At 36.4% G+C, this 19,675-nt stretch overlaps 1 protein-coding gene across 1 annotated transcript in view; it reads right to left on the bottom strand.

Annotated features, from left to right (window-relative positions):
- Positions 1-19,675, bottom strand: part of Ptp36E (protein tyrosine phosphatase 36E) — a 265,667-nt gene that overhangs the window by 38,280 nt on the left and 207,712 nt on the right. Inside the window, exons 5-6 of the mRNA XM_074097823.1 lie at positions 9,325-9,412; positions 5,014-5,090 (exon numbers count right to left, since the gene is read on the bottom strand). Of these exons, the coding sequence (XP_073953924.1) occupies positions 5,014-5,090; positions 9,325-9,412 (165 nt within the window). The remainder of the gene's footprint in view (positions 1-5,013; positions 5,091-9,324; positions 9,413-19,675) is intronic.

Raw genomic sequence — 19,675 nt, 5'->3', positions numbered from 1 at the left:
AAGAAAGAAAAAACCTTTATTCATGACATTATTACACAAAATACTATAGGTATAGAATTAAACTAAAAAATTACGTATCACGGTCACGAAATGGTCCCAAATCAGCATAATGCTGCCTTCCTTTGGGACCTACATACTAGAGTAAAGAAAAAACGCAATAATTCCTTCAGAAGGTACCGCTTTCTTTAGACATGATAAAATTGGTCTTGTAAATAGTGCTAATTTGCAGTGACATGTCTAATCAGACACATGGCATGCAAACATTGTCTTATATTCTATTCTCAAAAGGATTTTCTTTTAGCTGAAATTAATTAATTATATACACAAAGACTTCAATATTGAACGTCTCTGCACGCAAAGCAATATTTCGTAAAAGGTGACGAGCAGTTGACTTTTAACTATTGTACCATAGATTATTTACAATAAAAAGCGTGAAAAAAAATTATAACAAAAAATTTAACCGACTATAAAAAAATATGAAAATAATTTTCTACCAGTCTGAAGTCGGTGCTTCAGCACGAGCCAGCAGAAGTGATTGAAGCCCAATATAGTTTGTAAATGAGGTTGACGACTATAGGTCCGCTCGTGCTGGCTTGTGCTGAGGCACCGACTTCAGACTGGTAGAAAATTATTTTCATGATTTTTGCAGTCGGTTAAATTTTTTGTTATAAAAATTCTGATAATCTAACTGACAAATTAATAAGAATATTTTAATCATAACTTAATTTCTAAAATAGAACTTTCAATGCAAGATTGAGATTTATTTTTATAATTCCATTGTGACAAAAATCCGCTGACACAGAATTAACTTAACCCCACTAATGCCCAAAGATTCATGGAGTCATATCGCCCTAAGGACCCTAATAATCACAAACGAGTCCTATTTGTTGCGGTCACTATCGAGACGCCATAGGGGTGGGATGAATGCCCAGAATAAGGCTTATCGGGACTGATATAATTAGTATTATTGCTGTTCCGGCAAACGGTTTTTGGTTCATGTTTTTCCCGTGAAACACAAACATTATTAATGCTGTACCTATCCAATAGCACGTTTGTACTATTAAATATAAAAAATATTATGATAATTTTGTAAAATGCACAATATAACTTTGCAATGTACGTATTACATAATTCATCATCATCATCATCATCCCAGCCTATATACGTCCCACTGCTGGGCACAGGCCTCCTCTCAGAATGGTGCGTGTAAAGTTCCCAATCCGCACTGGGCCCGCGTGTATGTTTTACATAATTACGCTATAAATATTATTTTACATTACAACCCATCGATACCTTACCCAATAACAATTCTAGAGTTTTAGGGTATGAATGGTTTCATATTTAATTTTAGGGTTTCGATGGTTTATTTATTTACGACGAGACCCATAAAAAATATTAATTAGAAACACAATAAATAATACAGAATCACTGTGGTGACTTAGTGGTTTAATCTATTGCCTCAAAAAGAGGGTCTTGGGTTTGAGCCCGGGTTGGCAGCTGTGCATATTTTGGTATTTACATACGTGCGAAATTACATTTGACCACAAGCTTTACGGTGAACGAAAACTTCGTGAGGGAACCTGCACAAAACTGCGAAGCAATTTAATGGTGTGTGAAGTTCCCATTCCGCACTGGGCCTAAGTGAGAGCTACAGCTCAAGCCTCTCATTCTTAGAAGTCTATACTACGCAGTGGGACGTATAAATTTAGTTCATAACATATAATACTTAATTCATAAGTTCATAACATAAACACATCAAGTCTGTGGCACACTCTCGCCCTGGTTGTTAGAGAGCCTGTTGTTTCTACTAGAAGTTAGTCTCTAAGGTAGTCTAGACACATTTCTGAGACTTAAAATTCCAGGCACTCATTATAGGCAAACGTGTTTCGACTCAGAAGCGCGGCACGGACACGAGAGTAAATAATATTTATTAATCTTGGAGTTCGTGAGCCGCAAACTTATCACGAGTGTGTTTTTGTAATATTTTGGGGTTGAGCTGGTACCTGAGGGTTTTATATCGTTCATGACGAGAGTTATTGAAGAGGTTAAAAGCACACGACAACAAATACATTTTAAGAAACCTTAAGAATGACCTCAATTTCATAAACGATTAGCCTTGAGTCCTAACTTTTTTTAACAGATTTATGTAGACGTGGGTCAGCAGCTTTATTATTATGATTATTATTTCAATATCCTTAAATTTCCCTATTCAATGAACAATTTGTGCATTATAAAGTACATTCGCTGTTTTTCTTAGTGCTAATTTGATTTTTAATAAAGTAAAGTAGTTTGCTATCTGAAACCTATGCCAACAAGGTTTAATTCGCTTTGGCTAATAGAGACAAACAAAATGTTAAAAGAAGTTTAATAGCGTTTCTGTATAATGTGTAATAAGAGGTAATATTTTTTCATTGTAGGGATTAATCACTAAACTGTTGAAACAGTTAAGCTTTCTTGCATAAGGCTGCGTTTCGACCACTAATGTACGAGGATGCGTTGCGAAGAACGTTTGTCATGGAACATAGAAGCGCATTCAACGCAGTTCTAGTGGAAACAGCTCAGCGGAGCGAGGATAGGTAAATGAAGCGTTTCTATTGGTTCATGACAAACTGTTAAACACTTTTCTCGCAACGCATCCTCGCACATCTATGGTGGAAACTCAGCCTTTACATAGATAGTGCTACTTTTTAACCCGGGAAAGTGCAAAAGTTCTTGCGGGATGCAGACAAAGCTGCTTACTATTAATAATTTTAAACAGAAAAATGGTAAGTCTGTTAAATATGCTAACTGTGTATTTGGGTACTGCCGACTACTGCCTTTTCGCAACGTAACGTTTGGCAACCTGTTATATTTCGCAACTTTTCATTTAGCAAACTCTAAAACTGTAATTGTATTTCAGGGTTTATTTTAGGGCCATCGTGTAGAACCCTTTAGGTTAGGTTAGTTTTCTAAAAATCCTGAAATATTTACGGTTCCAGAAATATTAAACAGGTGAGAAATTAAAAGTTGCGAAATGAAACAGGTTGCCAAACGTTATTCGTAGTATGTGTATTTTGTTCATAAAACTTTATATTCATCCCTTTGTACTGAAATACGGTATGCTTGTGATCGAATAACGAACTCAGGCAAACTTTTTACCCGCAACTCTTTTAGTAACTAAAAGAAACATTTTTATTTCTCCACAACCCACACTTTAGAGAAAATTGTTTCGCGTGTAGGTAGATTCATAAATGGAAAAACACAGGTATAGAATGTCTTTTACGAATAGATTTAAATTAGTCTATGAGATTGAAGTATAAAGTCCCCCGTTGCTTAGTTTGGAAAATCGCTACGAGTATAATGTATACCTGTTTATTTTCTGTACTGCTTACTAAACATGTGTTGGTGTTCAATAAAGAGTCATTGTATTGTATTGTATATTGTGCTAGACTTTACTTGCGGTTTCGCACGCCTAAACTGTAAAATCCAGCAGTGAATTAAAATTCCGCAATTTAATGTTTCTAATTCCAGCAGTTGAAATTGCAAGATGTCATTCCGATCTTGTGGGACTATCGGGATAAAAAAGACTATTTGTTATTCGAGATGTCTATCTGCGTATCAAATATAATCTAAATCCTTCCATCTTTTTAAGCGCGACGAATAAACAATCATACAAACACATACTCACAATGAACTAAAATAATTTCCTTGCTCACCCGCGACCTTACGATAGCTAAGCTTTTGCAAAATATGCGTGTTCATGCAGTTCCTCCACCTCCACACTGTAAGAACACACACAAATCACACAAACCCATCTATCACCACCACCACACTACACTGACGCGTTTCGAACTCAACCAGAGCAACCAGGTTCGTGTGACGATTGTGTCACTCTGAAGATGAGCTCTGGTTGAGTTCGAAACGCGTCAGTGTAGTGTGGTGGTGGTGATAGATGGGTTTGTGTGATTTGTGTGTGTTCTTACAGTGTGGAGGTGGAGGAACTGCATGAACACGCATATTTTGCATAAGCTTAGCTATCGTAAGGTCGCGGGTGAGCAAGGAAATTATTTTAGTTCATTGATATGGACCTCCGCAAAGTAACGCCTGATTCAATAAATTACATACTCACAAACTTTCGCATTTATAATATTAGTAGGATTAGTAGCATTAGAGAAAATGATCTATATGCGTTCTCTGGAAAAGATTTCTTATAATATAGCTAGCGTTGTCACTTCGTTGCCCCAAGCGGACGAGTGCTGAAAGGCGAGTCATTGCCTACCAAAAGTTCAATTTATATGAGATAAATGTCCGCTACTTCATCTCAGCCCAGCAATCCTGGGTAATCCTCTCCACAATATCCTATCCCTACAGTTCATTCTATATCGTCTTCTACATTAGTTTGGCAATTGTGGAGGACATAATATCTATCATACATAGATTGCGCCCATCACATATTTGTATTATTAATATAGACTTCAGCCCCATTAATACCTTTCTAACAACCGGACCCCCATGGTAGAAAACCGTACCTACCAACGATAACCATAATTTAAATTTCGAAAATACAAACTGAAATATACATGCATAGAAAAACCAGAAAAATAAGACCAGCGCTGGGAATCGAACCCAGGTCCTCGGCATTCCGTGCCACGTGCTATACCACTACACCACCACTGGGCTGGACTGGACTGGACTGGAATGCCGGGGACCTGGGTTCGATTGCCAGCGCTGGTCTTATTTTTCTGGTTTTTCTATGCATCTTTATTTCAGTTTGTATTTTCGATATGGGTTTTACGGGATGACCGTAAAAGTAACCAAAAATTAGGAATTGAAATAAAAAATAAAAAAAGATTCCAAAAAAACAAACTTTTAAATTTGTCATAACTCTTGTAGACACTTTTTTTTTCATTAAACTCGAAACAGTTCTTTCTTGCGTTACGTCACATCACAAAATTAGTCACAAATAGTGATGTCGATACAATAAATAAATTAATTTAAAACTTTAAACACAAATGTAAATGAACAATTACTTACATCTATATAGGAAGCATTAATATAATCAGAATCTGGTTCACGGTCCACTGCGTCTAGCACCACTCGGTTGTAGTCGTCTGAAACCAAAAGTCATGCATTGTAGGGTTGTCAATTTAAGAAAAATTATTATCTCGATGATACAACAAAAATTTACTAAAAATCATTTTTTAAAAATAATTAAAAATAGCCTGTTCAGGATTTGTTAGCAAATCTATTTCTAATATATTTTCTTATATACCAAATTTCGAGTACTGCCTTTTCGCAACGTAACGTTTGGCAACCTGTTTCATTTCGCAAAGTCTGAAACTGTAAATATTTCAGGATTTATTTCAGGGCCATCGTGTAGAACCCTTTAGGTTAGTTTTATAAAATATTTACAGTTTCAGAAATATTAAACAGTTGGGAAATGAAAAGTTGCGAAATGAAACAGGTTGCCAAACGTTATTCGCCGAAACATAAACATTAGTAAACCACTAAATTTATTATAAAATACATTTCATTATATTATCAGATCGGTGCATGTTTTCAAGTTCGGATCTTAGGCCATACATTATTTGTAGTAAATATTGACATTAATGTGGTTGGGTCAAAATCAAAATATCTACACATTATAAAAGGCGTAGTCTAAATCCTAAAAATATTAAAAAAAATCCTTTTAACTTTTGTCCTTATTTCATAATCCATTATTTGTTTTTCTAACAGCCACAGTAACACCCAGTCAGAGAAAATTTAAGAGTTTAAGGGGCTGTTTCACCACCCATTGATTCATTTTATTTGACGGATAAATGTGATGCGGTCTCCGTCTATTCAAACAAAACAAACAGAGACGGCATCACATTTATCCGTCAAATAAATTTATTCAGTGGATGGTGATACAGTGACTAGCACTACAGTTCCAAAGACAAAGTATAGCCCAGTGGGACGTAAACAGACAGCGGATTCTCAATACTCACTAGAACTCAATCGATCAACGGTACGGAATCCTAAAAAAATCTTAGAAAAAGTTAAGAAAGGAAATAAGATTTTTTTACCTTTTATTTTAAGATACCTTAAATATTAGAAACAATCATGCTTTATGATAAAACTTACTCCTAATTGCCATTAAAATCTGTTCAACGATTTCAAAGATCAAGCCTGTTCTTGTTTTAGGAAATGATAATGGAAACTTTATTTTTTTCGGCCAGCCCTCACGGGTCTGTTACTACTACGGGCAAACAACGCGCGGCGAGTGTTTTCTCTATTTGTTTAGTGTGGTAGGTATTAAGTCTATAATAATTAACATAACGTAACACTACTAATTCAAATTGGCACAACGCTATTTTGCATAGTTATTAATTGGTATAACAATAATTCACATAACTGAATACCCAATGTGAGTTGTCATAACGATAATTTGGGATAAAAATAAGCATAACGTTACTTTGCATAAGTATTAAAATGCATAAACATAAAACATTTTGATAGATCTGAGAAGTGAACTACAAACTAACCTTATGACCTTAAGCTAACCGAGTGGGTTTGTCCCTGGCCCATTCAATTAGATTACTTGAAAAATTATGCAAATTAATTTTAGAAAATTAAAATGATTTATTCTGCTAATAAAGTGATATACTTTTTTTTATTGCACCAGTTCAATGTCAATGTTACGGTCTGGTGCCTTAAGGGCTAAAACTGGGCCTTAAGGGTCTGCGAGCCTACTAAATGCAAAACACGTGTTATCTGATACGTATCTTTAATGAGACTGCCAAATACAACATACAAAATTATTCAAAATTGGTAAAAAAAGTATAAAAACATAAATTCACTTAAAAAAGGTTGTGCCCTCGGCACAGTCATCGACACTTCGCCTGTAAAGATAGTGTGCCACCACTAGCGGCGAGCATGTCAGCCGCGAAATGAGCAGAAAAATCGCTCGCTGCACCGCGAGTCGTACGTAGTCGTGTTAGGGCTTTTAGGCCGTCGACCCTCACTTAAAAAGCTATTAGAGAGAATAGCTTTGAGCAGAAAAGCCTCGGCCAAGGCCAGCCCAGGGCGCTTTAGCAGACGATAAAATCTTTCAAAGCTGCCGATAAAAACACAAGTTATAACAAAAAATACTTCACATGTTTTAGGGTTACGTACCTGAAAAGGAGAAATTGAAACTTTAAGAGATCACTTCACTGTCTGGCTGGTTGTTGGATTGGTGTTATCTGTTACCATTATTTTTTCTAAAAATCACTGATTTTAATTTCTAATAAGCTAATTGTAATGAGTGAACGTATTACAATTTTTTTTGTTCTTTGTTAAACTCCCAGTTCAATATTAAATAACGCCTGATTCAATTTAATATTTTCATTCATATTTCTTATATTCGTTAAAAGACAAATGTGCGCTTATCTTAAAAAAAAACTTCGAAACTTCAATCGTCACTGGGCAAAAACCGAAACGTCGAAGTAAACAATACCTACGTGATCGGGGCGGCGGCATAACACTGTTTCAGCATTCAAAATGATATTTTCCGCTTTTATATTCTACTGAATTTGTAAACTGATTCCAATTTAATAAAAATTGCACATTGCATAAAGAATTTACGTTAAAATTTTCTGATTATAAAAACAAGGACATTATTTATTATTTTGTACCAATTTTTTACTACTGATTTTCTTACTTTACTTGCTTGTTTTAGTTTGTGCTATGAAACGTGCGTCGTTAGGTTTACTCCAAAGAACGCCACAATGACCGGTTCTGCACCACCCACAACCATCGCACTCCTGCGATCTTCAGCAGGTCATCAAGTCACTGTTTGTGATTTTTTTATTTCTCTGAATCAATTATTTTTTCAAAATTGTTATAAAACTAACTTAACCTGACCTATGAAGTTCTACACAATTACCATTTAAAAAAGTTAGAAACATTACGGTTTCAGCGGGAAAAAATTGTGACTAACAAAATTATGACTTTCAAAAATTATGCGACTAGATACGCACCCTTTAAGAACACATTGCCCCCTTAAATACTTCTCTACATTTAGTTATTGCTATTCATCCTAAACAACAAGACACTCCGTAATACTATCTTGTTACACAGTAATTGTACGCTTATCAACAAGCAATAATCAGACACTCAAAACTTGTAACAAGCCCGGGACAAACTGTTATTGTACTATAAAGCATTCAATAACAAAGCGGCGACCCGATTGTGAACACTTCCCTCGAACTTGTGAACAATAAGTAAACGGGGATGGTAGAATCGCGTAAACAATTTGTACCTTTGGAAAATTATGCAAACAGTTGAAAACCGGAGAAAGTAAGTAATCGATGCGAGTTTGTTTCGGCCACATTAAACCTTTTCGAGCTTCGATACCCCCGGACCACCTTATCGGAAATTTAGGGATCTATCTTGGACACAGTAGCGGATTTACTCATGTGCTAAAGGACACTTTCCAAAATTGCGGAATTTTTCGTATACATAGGATAATTTCCGAAATTTCTCAAAATTTTGTATGGGGAATGAATTTTTTCATTTCTTAAATTTAAATTTTCTATATTTCTTGTGAAAATTTCCAGAAATTTCCGAAAACTTTTCAAACTTTTTGGAAACTTTCCACAACTTGCATATCTGTAAGCGGATTTAGCATTATTAGACAAGATTTTTTAGGAATACAAGTTTTAGATTCGTTATTACGTAATCCCATTTATATTAGGAGTGAAAAATATTTTAGATATTAAGACGATTAGTACCCAATATATTACGTTGTTCGATGATTTAAATATACTATGTGATTAAAAGCGTAATAAAACTTTCTCCCAAAATTCCGATAAAAATCTTTACAGGTTGTTAATGCAAACTAGCCCAATAAACTGAAAAATATATTCAAGATGAATTTGAAAACACTTCGTATATGCAGCTAATTTTACCGCGTCCTAAAAATTTATCTAATCCGGTGACTGCGTCGCTGTTGATGAATGATTAGGTATTGTAATTGATATAGTTGCAGCATTGGTTCCAGTTTTCATCATCGGATATTAGACCTGTTGACCATTTGGTGGTGCTCTACGCCGTAGCATTCGTCGTAGAGGCGTCGTAGCTCTACGGAGCTGCTACGCAGTTACGCACCAAGAATATTATTTTGCTTGAAGGTCCTTCATAATCTTTATTGCCGAGTGACCATGCCCTCAGTAAATAATTTACTTAATATATACTTTTTGTTTTCAACGTTTAAAAATAACACTGGTACGATATAGTAGCTCCAACTGAATCTGGTAAGGATGGTCCTGGTCACGTCTCTCAAATTGGCCTGAATTAAATAAAGTAAATACATGTTTTACTTACAAGGTATAACTTTTTGGTTCTGGTTTTTATGTAGATTAGTCTTCTTAGTGGCGTGTCGACACGAATGCGTCTCCACCTTGACCGCGGTCTGCAAGAAAAGAAGAATCGTTAGGAACCAATTAACATTCGATGTTTAAATTAAGCATTGATTGACATAAACAGATTATTAAGAGAAGTTTCCCTGCCGGCCGCGCGGCCGCGTTAGGTATTTTTTTGGGATATTGCTGTCTTTATCGCTCGTGCTTCCGCAACGACTCCGTAATTTATTTTTATTTATTTTATTTTATTTATTTCCATTGTTAAGTCATTCATGTCATTTATATCGAGATAGCTGTAGGCTTTTTCAAGATTTGGGCGGTTGAGTTTTGGGTTTCGTTGCACAGAAATCAATGAAATTTTACAATCAAGATATTCATTATATTTTATAAGCCTGTGGTTTTTTCGATTTTTGTAAAAATGCTTCAATAGTCTGTAATTCTCGTGCAAAGTTGACATCTTTTTTTTGACGACTTTTGAGCTCCTGTAATTCTGATATTACACATTTATATGAAAATCTGAAAAACCCCAGGCATAGATAATTACGTCAAGTCCATACTAATAATTTCATCTACTTCTGTTGCCTAGTTTTCAAATGAGACCGGGACTACGTTTGTATGGAGAATGGAACGAAGAGACTTCTCTTAATTGAACAAAATAACTAAATATAAACAATATTAGGTATAGACATCATTCACACAAGACAACAGGAACTTATCACAGTGCTTCACGAAAATTAGAAAAAAAATAGTTAACTAGGTTTTTATTTTGTACCTATCCACTCACATACTCTACGTATCTTACTTATTCGTTAACATTTCAATAGCAAAGTTGATACCACTAGAAAAAAAGTAAGAAATGTTTTTTCTAATAAAAAGCATTTAAATTACACATTGATTTAAAAAATTGCGCATCGAATGAAAACCTGTGTACCTATGTACTACACGGGAAAATAGGAATTCTTTGACCAATAATATTCATAATCTCAGGAATGTTGTTTAAATCCAAGTAATGATTTTCTTTAAGTAAGATAATAGTTTTAACCCAAGACAATATTTGTCTTCATCCAATAGAATATGGTGTCCGGCTAAATACGAAACATTATTATCTAAATCTAAGACATCCTTTTTTTCCGTGTACTGTACCACTAATACTAAGTTTCAGTTAGACGGTGCGGACAACATCGTACTACTTTTGTTACATTACGGGGCCGTGCCTATATGGATTTATTAGTGATATATGGAACATCGACGGCAATGTACTGCAATGTGCTGATATTTCTCACACCGTTATAGGTTTTACACTTGCGCGTCACCGAATCCTGCAAGAATCGCTTTACTCGCGTACAAAGGACGCTAGTTTATTTACTCAATATGCTTATAAAATGTTTCTAAAGGGTTTTCGGAGCTGAAGCGTAAATCTTGACGGCGTAAGTTAGACGAGAAGTTATGCTAACATACCGTGCAAGACTGGCATTACCCAGATAAGAAAGAAGTTACGCTAAGTACAGTCGGAACCCTGACTATACTTTCCACATTATTAACTGCATAAAAAAGTAGATACTTAAGTTAGGGCACTGACTCTGTACAGCCGAGGAAACTGAATCACGTGCCAGGTTAGAACATTTGAGCGGCTAATGGCATGTTGACATCCTATACATCTGCCAAAGAAACCGTAACGTAATTGATTATGAAAGCTTCCTCTCTGGTACGTGATTCAATTTCCTCGACTGTAAATGGTAATAAATTGTTGTAAAAAATAAATTATACTATTTTTCAAAGTAAAAGTATCGAATAAATCGACCAAATGCAAGTTGAACTCGTATTTATTTTAGGTACTGTAATTTTTTATGACTCAAATAATGCTTCAAGGCTAATGTTATTTACCTATGCCATAAGAAATGGTTAAAATACAGTATTTTCGGTATCATTAACGAAATTAAGTTTCCAATTCTACTTCAGTTAACGTCGATGTATGTTTTCTTGTACAGTCAACGTCATAAATAGTGATCACTTTTGTACTTTGTCACTTTAACGTCATATTTGAAAAGCCATACGAATTGTAGAGCAGCTCGAATTGTAGATCAGCTCGAATTGTAGATCAGCTCGAATTGTAGATCAGCTCGAATTGTAGATCAGCTCGAATTTTAAGCAGCCTCGAATTGTAGATCAGCTCGAATGGTAGAGCAGCTCAAATTGTTTAGATCAGCTCGAATTTGCGTCGATTGTAGATCAGCTCGAATTGTAGAGCAGCTCGAATTGTAGATCAGCTCGAATTGTAGAGCAGCTCGAATTGTAGATCAGCTCGAATTGTAGAGCAGCTCGAATTGTAGATCAGCTCGAATTGTAGATCAGCTCGAATTGTAAAGCAGCTCGAATTGTAAATCAGCTCGAATGGTAGAGCAGCTCGAATTGTAGATCAGCTCGAATTGTAGATCAGCTCGAATGTAAGCAGCTCGATTGTAGATCAGCTTGAATGGTAGAGCAGCTCGAATTGTAGATCAGCTCGAATTGTAGAGCAGCTCGAATTGTAGATCAGCTCGAATGGTAGAGCAGCTCGAATTGTAGATCAGCTCGAATTGTAGAGCAGCTCGAATGGTAGAGCAGCTCGAATTGTAGATCAGCTCGAATGGTAGAGCAGCTCGAATTGTAGAGCAGCTCGAATTGTAGATCAGCTCGAATTGTAGATCAGCTCGAATTGTAGAGCAGCTCGAATTGTAGAGCAGCTCGAATTGTAGAGCAGCTCGAATTTAATTCATAAATTGAGTAATGACCGCGATAGTCTAAAATTTTAAGCCATACGAAATTGTGTAACGACTGAAAGCGACGAAGTACAGAAATGATCACTTATTTATGACGTTGACTGTACTAGCATCGAAATAGCACGCGGAACAATGCAAATAACAGCGAATTCACGACACAATTAAAGTAATTACAAACACAAAGCGCAGATGATCAGTGTTTGCGGACTTGTATGCTTTCCTTCCTATTGCGAACAAAGGCTAAAATTTACGGCCATTGTAACCATTACTTTAATGGCACTTCTTATTCGCTTTGCATGAAATGATTTAATAAAACATATTTCACTTACATATCAGTCATTCCTACTATCAATATTTGAAACAAAGATTAGTAACGTCACTCTTTAACGGGAATTAGAATTTTTAAAACTAGTTAACAAAAATACACGAACATAAAAAAAGGTTGTTGATTCCCGCCTCAACGGATCAAGCCAATCATAATCAAGGATTTTGTTTTAAGAACTGCGCAGTAAAGTATCGTCAACAATTCCCCGTTACGAGGCCCCCAATATTGACCAGATCATCAGACCCAACGTCTCTTTCATCCCGCGGGATCAAAGGGCAAGGAATATAAAATGTTTAGCAGCAACCTACTGTTGATTACTTGGAATCTTTTTTTTCTCTAGCTTTCATGTTGGGAAAAAAAATGTTTTATCCTAGCCTAGACTTTTAATTTGTAGGTAAGTAACAGAAAATGGTACGGGAATTTTCAGACACGCTTTTTAGGGTACCGGAGCCAAAATGGCAAAAACGGAACCCTTATAGTTTCCCCATGTCTGTCTGTCTGTCTGTCTGTCTGTCCGTCCGTCCGCGGCTTTGCTCAGGGACTATCAATGCTATAAAGCTGTAATTTTGCACGGATCCATACTAATATTATAAATGCGAAAGTAACTCTGTCTGTCTGTCTGTCTGTCTGTCTGTCTGTCTGTCTGTCTGTTACGCTTTCACGCAAAACCGCTGAACCGATTTGGATGAAATTTGGTACAGAGATAGAATAGACCATGAGAAAGAAATAGGCTATCTTTATAGCGAAAAACAGGCTTTAAGGGGTTGAAATAGGGGTAGAAAGTTTATATGGTGGAAGTTCGTCGCTGTCGGAAATAAAACTATGAAACTTGGTATTTAGGCACTTAATAAGAAATAAGTCGGACGTGTTTTAGCTTTTTTGAAAATTCGTCCTGTGAGGGGATGAAATAGGGGATGAAAGCTCATATGGAAGGTTGTCATTATCGAAGATAAATCGATGTTTCTTTGTAACTTGGTATTTGGGCACGTGATAAGAGATAAATAATTGTTCGAGCGTTTTTTAAAATTCTTCCTGTTTGGGGGTGAAATAGGGGATGAAAGTTTATATATGTAAGATCGTAATTTTCGAAGATAAATCGATGGTTCTTTATGAAACTTGGCATTTGGACACGTGATAAGAGATAAATAGATATATTTCGCGCATTTTTTTAAATTCTTCCTGAGTGGGTGAAATACCTAGGGGGTGAAAGTTTATATGAAGGTCGACATTGTAGAAGATAAATCGATGGTTCTTTATGAAACTTGCATTTGACCACTTTGAAAAATAAATAGATTTGTTCAAGGGTTTTTGAAAATTTTACCTGCGAGGGGATGAAATAGGATGAAAAATTACATGGAACGTCGTTATTATCACAGATAAATCGATGAATCTTTGTGTTTAGGTATTCGATAAGAACAAAAAAAACCGGTTAAAATCGACTCGAGCTCGCGCATCAAGGGTTCCGTGCATAGGTATTTATGAATATCAAGTGTTAGCAGAGCCAAGCTCATAAGCAAAATGTACGCAATGTGGGGTCATTTTACATGGCTTATTAACATAGACAGTCAGACATGAAAAATTATGATTTTCAGATTTTTCTTACTTATTTTGCTATAAAATTGCTATAAGAGCTTCCTTTATACAAAATTTCAAGTTTCTAGGACAGCCGGAAGTACCCTACAACTTTTTTTGAGTTTAGGGTTTTAATTTCAACTCGATAAATACTCCGCACGTTTACGGGATAAAGGGTCTTGACAGACAGACGGACGGACGGACAGCAAAGTCATCCTATAAGAGTTCCATTTTTTTCTGTTGAGGTACGGAACCTAAAAAACATTTGTTCCGCTCTTTTCAAATTTCGTCATTTTTCATACCTACTTGAAAATATGGGGATGAAAGTTCGTAAGGAATTCCAATCAAAATTTACTATAAGTATATTTATCGGAAATATGTGTAGCAATGCTTAGTAAGAATGCCGTCTTAATTATAATCCTACCCTCCTAACTTACAATAAAGGACGTAAGATGTCAAGAGCTCACTATGAAGAATTAGTCCTTTTGTATTGGCAGGGTAGAATACTTATGTTTTACCAAAGAATGGAAGAACAAAAAAAAATTGTTTAGATAAAAAACAATGTATTAAAATAGATTATTTTCAGTAAACCGTAGAAGTTTCTATGTGCTATTATTGGCAGAATAGGTACCCTAAATAAATTAAATACTTTCCAAAGTTACTATTCCACGCGGACGAAGTCGCGGGCAAAAGCTAGTATATATATAAACTATGCCGACAAAATAGTACAATAAAAAAATCATTTTTTTTTAACATAAAGTGGGGGTGATATTTTGTTTCTCATCAAACCCTATAGTGTGGGGTATCGTTGGATAGGTCTTTAGGGGTTTGCTTAGACGATTTTTCCATGCAATTATTTTTTTGCGAAATATTCAACTTTAAAGTGGAAATTTTCATTAAATTCGAGCGTCCCCCCCTCTAAAATCTAAACCGGTGGGTGGAATAATTTGAAAAAAATCAGAATGGTAGTAAGTATATCAAACTTTCAAGCAAAACTATAACGGCTAAGTTGGGTTGAGAATTATGAGTAGTTTAAGAGTAAATAGCAGCCTAAGGTATAAAATAAACCTAAACTTGGAAGATTTTGCAGGTGGTAGGACCTTGTGCAAGGTCCGCCCGGATTGCTACCACCATCTTGCTCGTTAATCCTGCCGTGAAGCGGCAGTGCTTGCACTGTTGTGTTTCGGCGTGGAGAGTAAGATAGCCGGTGAAATTACTGGCACTTGAGGTATCCCATCTTAGGCCTCTAGGTTGGCAACGCATCTGCATTACCCCTTGTGTTGTAGATGTTTATGGGCGGTGGTGATCTCTTACCATCAGGAGACCCACATGCTCGTTTGCCATCCAGTCTTTAAAAAAAAAACCGTATAAAATACGAAATACTTAGAAAAATATTACTTATTTTTTCGTAATGGCTACGGAACCCTATTTTGGGCGTGTCCGACACGCTTTTGGCCGGTTTTTTTTAAGAAAACATATTATTTTACTGCTATGAACAGAGCTAGTTAATTTGTCTCTGAAATTTTTGGTTTAGATTCAATATAACCATTCCTATATATTACTACATATTGTAAATAGTTTGAATACGGGAATAAACAAAGGCTACTTTTTTTCCTCGAATCTGTAAAATATACAGTTCATACAGTTCTTCCCCATGTGTGGAAAGACCTGATAAGTACTGCATGTGTGTTTATTTACCACTTTTTAACCGTCTTCATAAAATAATGTTCTATTTTGTCTTTTTTAGGATTCCGTAGTTAACTACGAACCCTTATAGTTTCGCCATGTCTGTCCGTCTGTCTGTCTGTCTGTCCGTCTGTCCGCGCCTAAGCTCAGAGACCGTCAGTACTAGAAAGCTGTAATTTTTCATGAATATACATATCAGTCACGCCGATAAAGTGCTAAAATAAAAAACCATTGGGGGGTTGATTTTTCGATTCAGTGATCTGTTTGAGAAATATTCAAATTTAAAGAGAAAAAAATCATTAAAATTGAGTGTCCCCCGCCCCCTCTCTAAAAACTAAACTGTTGGGTCGAAAAATTAAAAAAAAAAACATAATGGTAGTAAATATACTTATCAAATTTACAAGTAAAATGATAGCGGCTAAGATTGCTTGAAAATTATTTGTAGTTTAAGAGTAAATAGCAGCCTAAGGTATAATACATACCTAAACTTGGAAGATTCCGTAAACAATATACGAAATCCTTAGAAAAATATTAATTCATTTTTTCGTAATGGCTGCGGAACCCAATCCTGGGCGTATCCGACACGCTCTTGGCTGGTTTTATTAATTCTATGTGCACCGATAGCATCGATATTTGTAATCCGATTGGGAACTACGATCCAAGCCTTCTCATTGTGAGACGAGGCCCGTGCTCAGCAGCGTATACAGGCCGAGATCAGATGATTGTTGTCAAGTTACCTAAAGGCCTCTACTCACTACACCGTATCATAACATGACCGTAACAGGAACGGAATGTCAAGCTTATAAACTGAACGCTACGGCGACGGTTGGTTAGGAAACGTGCTAGTGGGCATAATCTCATACCTTTCATTTCAAATAATCTTTTCATCACACTTGCTCGTAAACAGTGTCGAAACATGCAGGCTACCTTGGTTGCAACCCCCCAAATAAAACCCTCGACCTTAATGTGCTTGTCATGAAACCCGTGGTCGGTAAATGAGTTTGTTACTGCATGGTGTGCTGCTGCTCCGTGCGCGCGCTGCACACGCACATGCACATGCTGCGGATTGCCAAGATTAATAAAGGAATTTTTGATAAAATATTAGCTTTTCTTTTACAAATATACAATTTTACTCGCAAATGTGATGAAAAACATTGTATGTTGCACGGGCGGTACTAGAATTACGAACATCGACTCATTAAAGCCCTCAGTCTTCGACTTCGGCCTTCTAATAGACTCTCGTTCGTAATTCCTTATTTACCGCCCTTAAGACACAATGTACTATATTTTGCCTGACACTTTGCTATTACGGTCATGATATGGTATTGGTACAGTCACCAGCACCAATATCTGACACAACAAGCGTGCGTAATTATCTGATACGACTCTATTTCTAGGGCCGGAAGGACGTGTCAGATATTTTAGCACGCTTCGCTGTGGCAAATATTAATGCTGGTGACTGTACTTGGTGCGTATAGCCAATTGATGAGGATTCGGATACCGTCTGGCGCACCTGGAAAACTTTTCACATATGATATTTGAATTTGGTGTAATGGGTAGAGACCTTAAAGTGTTAATTTCAGCAAGTACGTCCCATATACCAGCAATAGATATAAGGGTCTTAATGATAGTTTTCCGATACACTAATATCCTGAAAAGTTAAGATATTGTAGACTTTCCGCCGCTCAGCTAAGCCGGGTGAAGCCTCGCAGACGGGCACGTCGGCACGGGCTTAACCCAGTTATTTATGTTCCTAGTTCACGTTTGAAACTATACACAAATTGCTCTTCCGACTCACCAGTTTTTTACTATTGTAGCGACTCTTAGCGCCATCTATTGAAAAAAATGAAAAGTCCTGACAAAATTCCTGACATCACGCTAAAATTCCTGACATTTCTTGTAACAGAGATTACGCTGTACCTGTACCTACTAGTACTACGATTGCTGCTCGCTATTTTTTATTGAGATCTCTTTAGCTGAAATTTATCCTATGTTGAATTGCTTTGAAAGAAGTATTATTAATCTTGTTGATTAGTTACTACTTAATTTATCTTTTCACTCATAAAAAACGGTGTGTACAATAAATGTATCATGAAATATATTTTTTTCCGCAATCCTGACAAAGGGTCAAAAATCCGGAAATGTCCGGACAAATCCTGACGTATGGCAACCCTACCCGTATTGCACTATCGATGTTTCTCAACTCGGACGCATAAATACAATTTCTGACGCTCTGCCTTTGGATTTCGGTCCCCGCATAACTTCTGCCTGGGAGATGATCTCTTTAATTGTGGCCTTCCTCTACTCTACTCTCCTCTAGGTTTTTTAAGAACACTCGTTTGCTCATGTTACTACTCATATATGCTCGTATGTTTCTTTCTGGTCATCGGATTTACACACATCCCGCTAATATAATAAATGCAAAAGATTGTAAGTCTGTTTGTTTGTTACTTCATCACGTCTAAACCACTGAACCGATTTAGATGAAATTCGGTATACAGATAGTTTGAGTCCCGGAGAAGGACATAGGATAGTTTTTATCCCTGAAAATAGCATAGTTCCCGCGGGATAGCGATTAACAAATTCTGCGCGGACGGAGTCGCGGGTAACGGCTAGTACTAAGGGCTTGTCCACTTATTGGTAAATTTCATGCGACAGATAATCTGTGAATCTGTTTGTTTTGTTTGCATAAACAGAGACAGTCACATTTAATTGTCACATAAAAATTATCAGTAAATGTTGAAACAGGCCATAAATATTGCACAGTACGGCAGGTAGTTTATATTGAAAGTTGAATTAGTTACTAGTTAACTAAAGATTCACGGAGTTCTGCTAAATTATGAACTAAACTACGAGTAAAGTTATGAACTCGACGCTTCGATAGTTACAAAGTTGGCGAATTCTGCAAAGCCTTGCAATTCGTACATTCCCGACAGTGTTGACGCAGCAAATCTCTGAAATCGCACAGAATGAAGCTCCAGTCTTTAAAAATCCCGAGTCGTCTCCGATGCTATGCTGTAGGTATATACTCGTAAAATGGCCACAGATATTGATCCTTCCAAACAACTTCCAAATGTGAATTTAACTTTGTCTGGAACGCTTTCACTCTCAAAATAGGTAATCATACGACGGCAATGAAAAAAAAATATTTTTTTTTTACATATAATTGACTGTGATTGACCTTTATCTCACCTGATGGTAAGTGCAGATGAAGCCAAAGGTGTGTATGGAGATAGTTTGAGACTCTTAGAAGGTCATAGAATAGTTTTTATCCCGATAAAAAAACATAGTTCCCGCTAGGTCGTGATAAACGAATTCTTCATAGACGACATCGCGGTCAACAGCTATTACAAAGACAGTTTGAGGCCCTAAGAATGCCATAGGATAGTTTTATCCCGGAAAATTGTATTCTTCCGTAAGTCTGAACACACTGCCGTAAGCAGGACTAGTAGGTACAGTCACCAGCATTAATATCTGACACAGCGGAGCGTGCAAAAATATCTGACACGTCCTTCCGGCCCTAGAAATAGAGCCGTATAAGATATTTATTCACGCTTGTTGTGTCAGATATTGGTGCTGGTGACTGTACAAACTATATGAAACTCCCTTTTACATCACACCAGTTCGATTTGGTGTTCAGTTCGAGTTTAGTTTATCCGGGTATGGCTCAGTTTCCAATTTGTACGCAATGACAAAAGGAACAAGCCACAGTTTGCTGTTGTAAATATACATAATGTCGATGAGATGAATGTCGATTTGTTGTGCGAAATAATCGAAGATTGCCATTTTGGACTTTTAAGTTTGAAAAGGCTGTTTAACCACCACGGACGCCATGCCATTTACCTTTTAAGGGAATATTAAAGTACTGTTTTCCCATTTTTTGTTGTTTAAAGTTGGTTTGTGCGGTATATATTTTAGGTTAGTACTTTGTTGTGTTTTGTGATTAATTTTAGCTCAGGTTCAGTTTTCTT

Source organism: Choristoneura fumiferana, chromosome 14, assembly GCF_025370935.1.
Source record: "Choristoneura fumiferana chromosome 14, NRCan_CFum_1, whole genome shotgun sequence".
NCBI lineage: Eukaryota > Metazoa > Arthropoda > Insecta > Lepidoptera > Tortricidae > Choristoneura > Choristoneura fumiferana.
The sequence above is the reverse complement of the archived record's forward strand: the minus strand, read 5'-3'. Positions and strand labels throughout refer to the sequence as shown.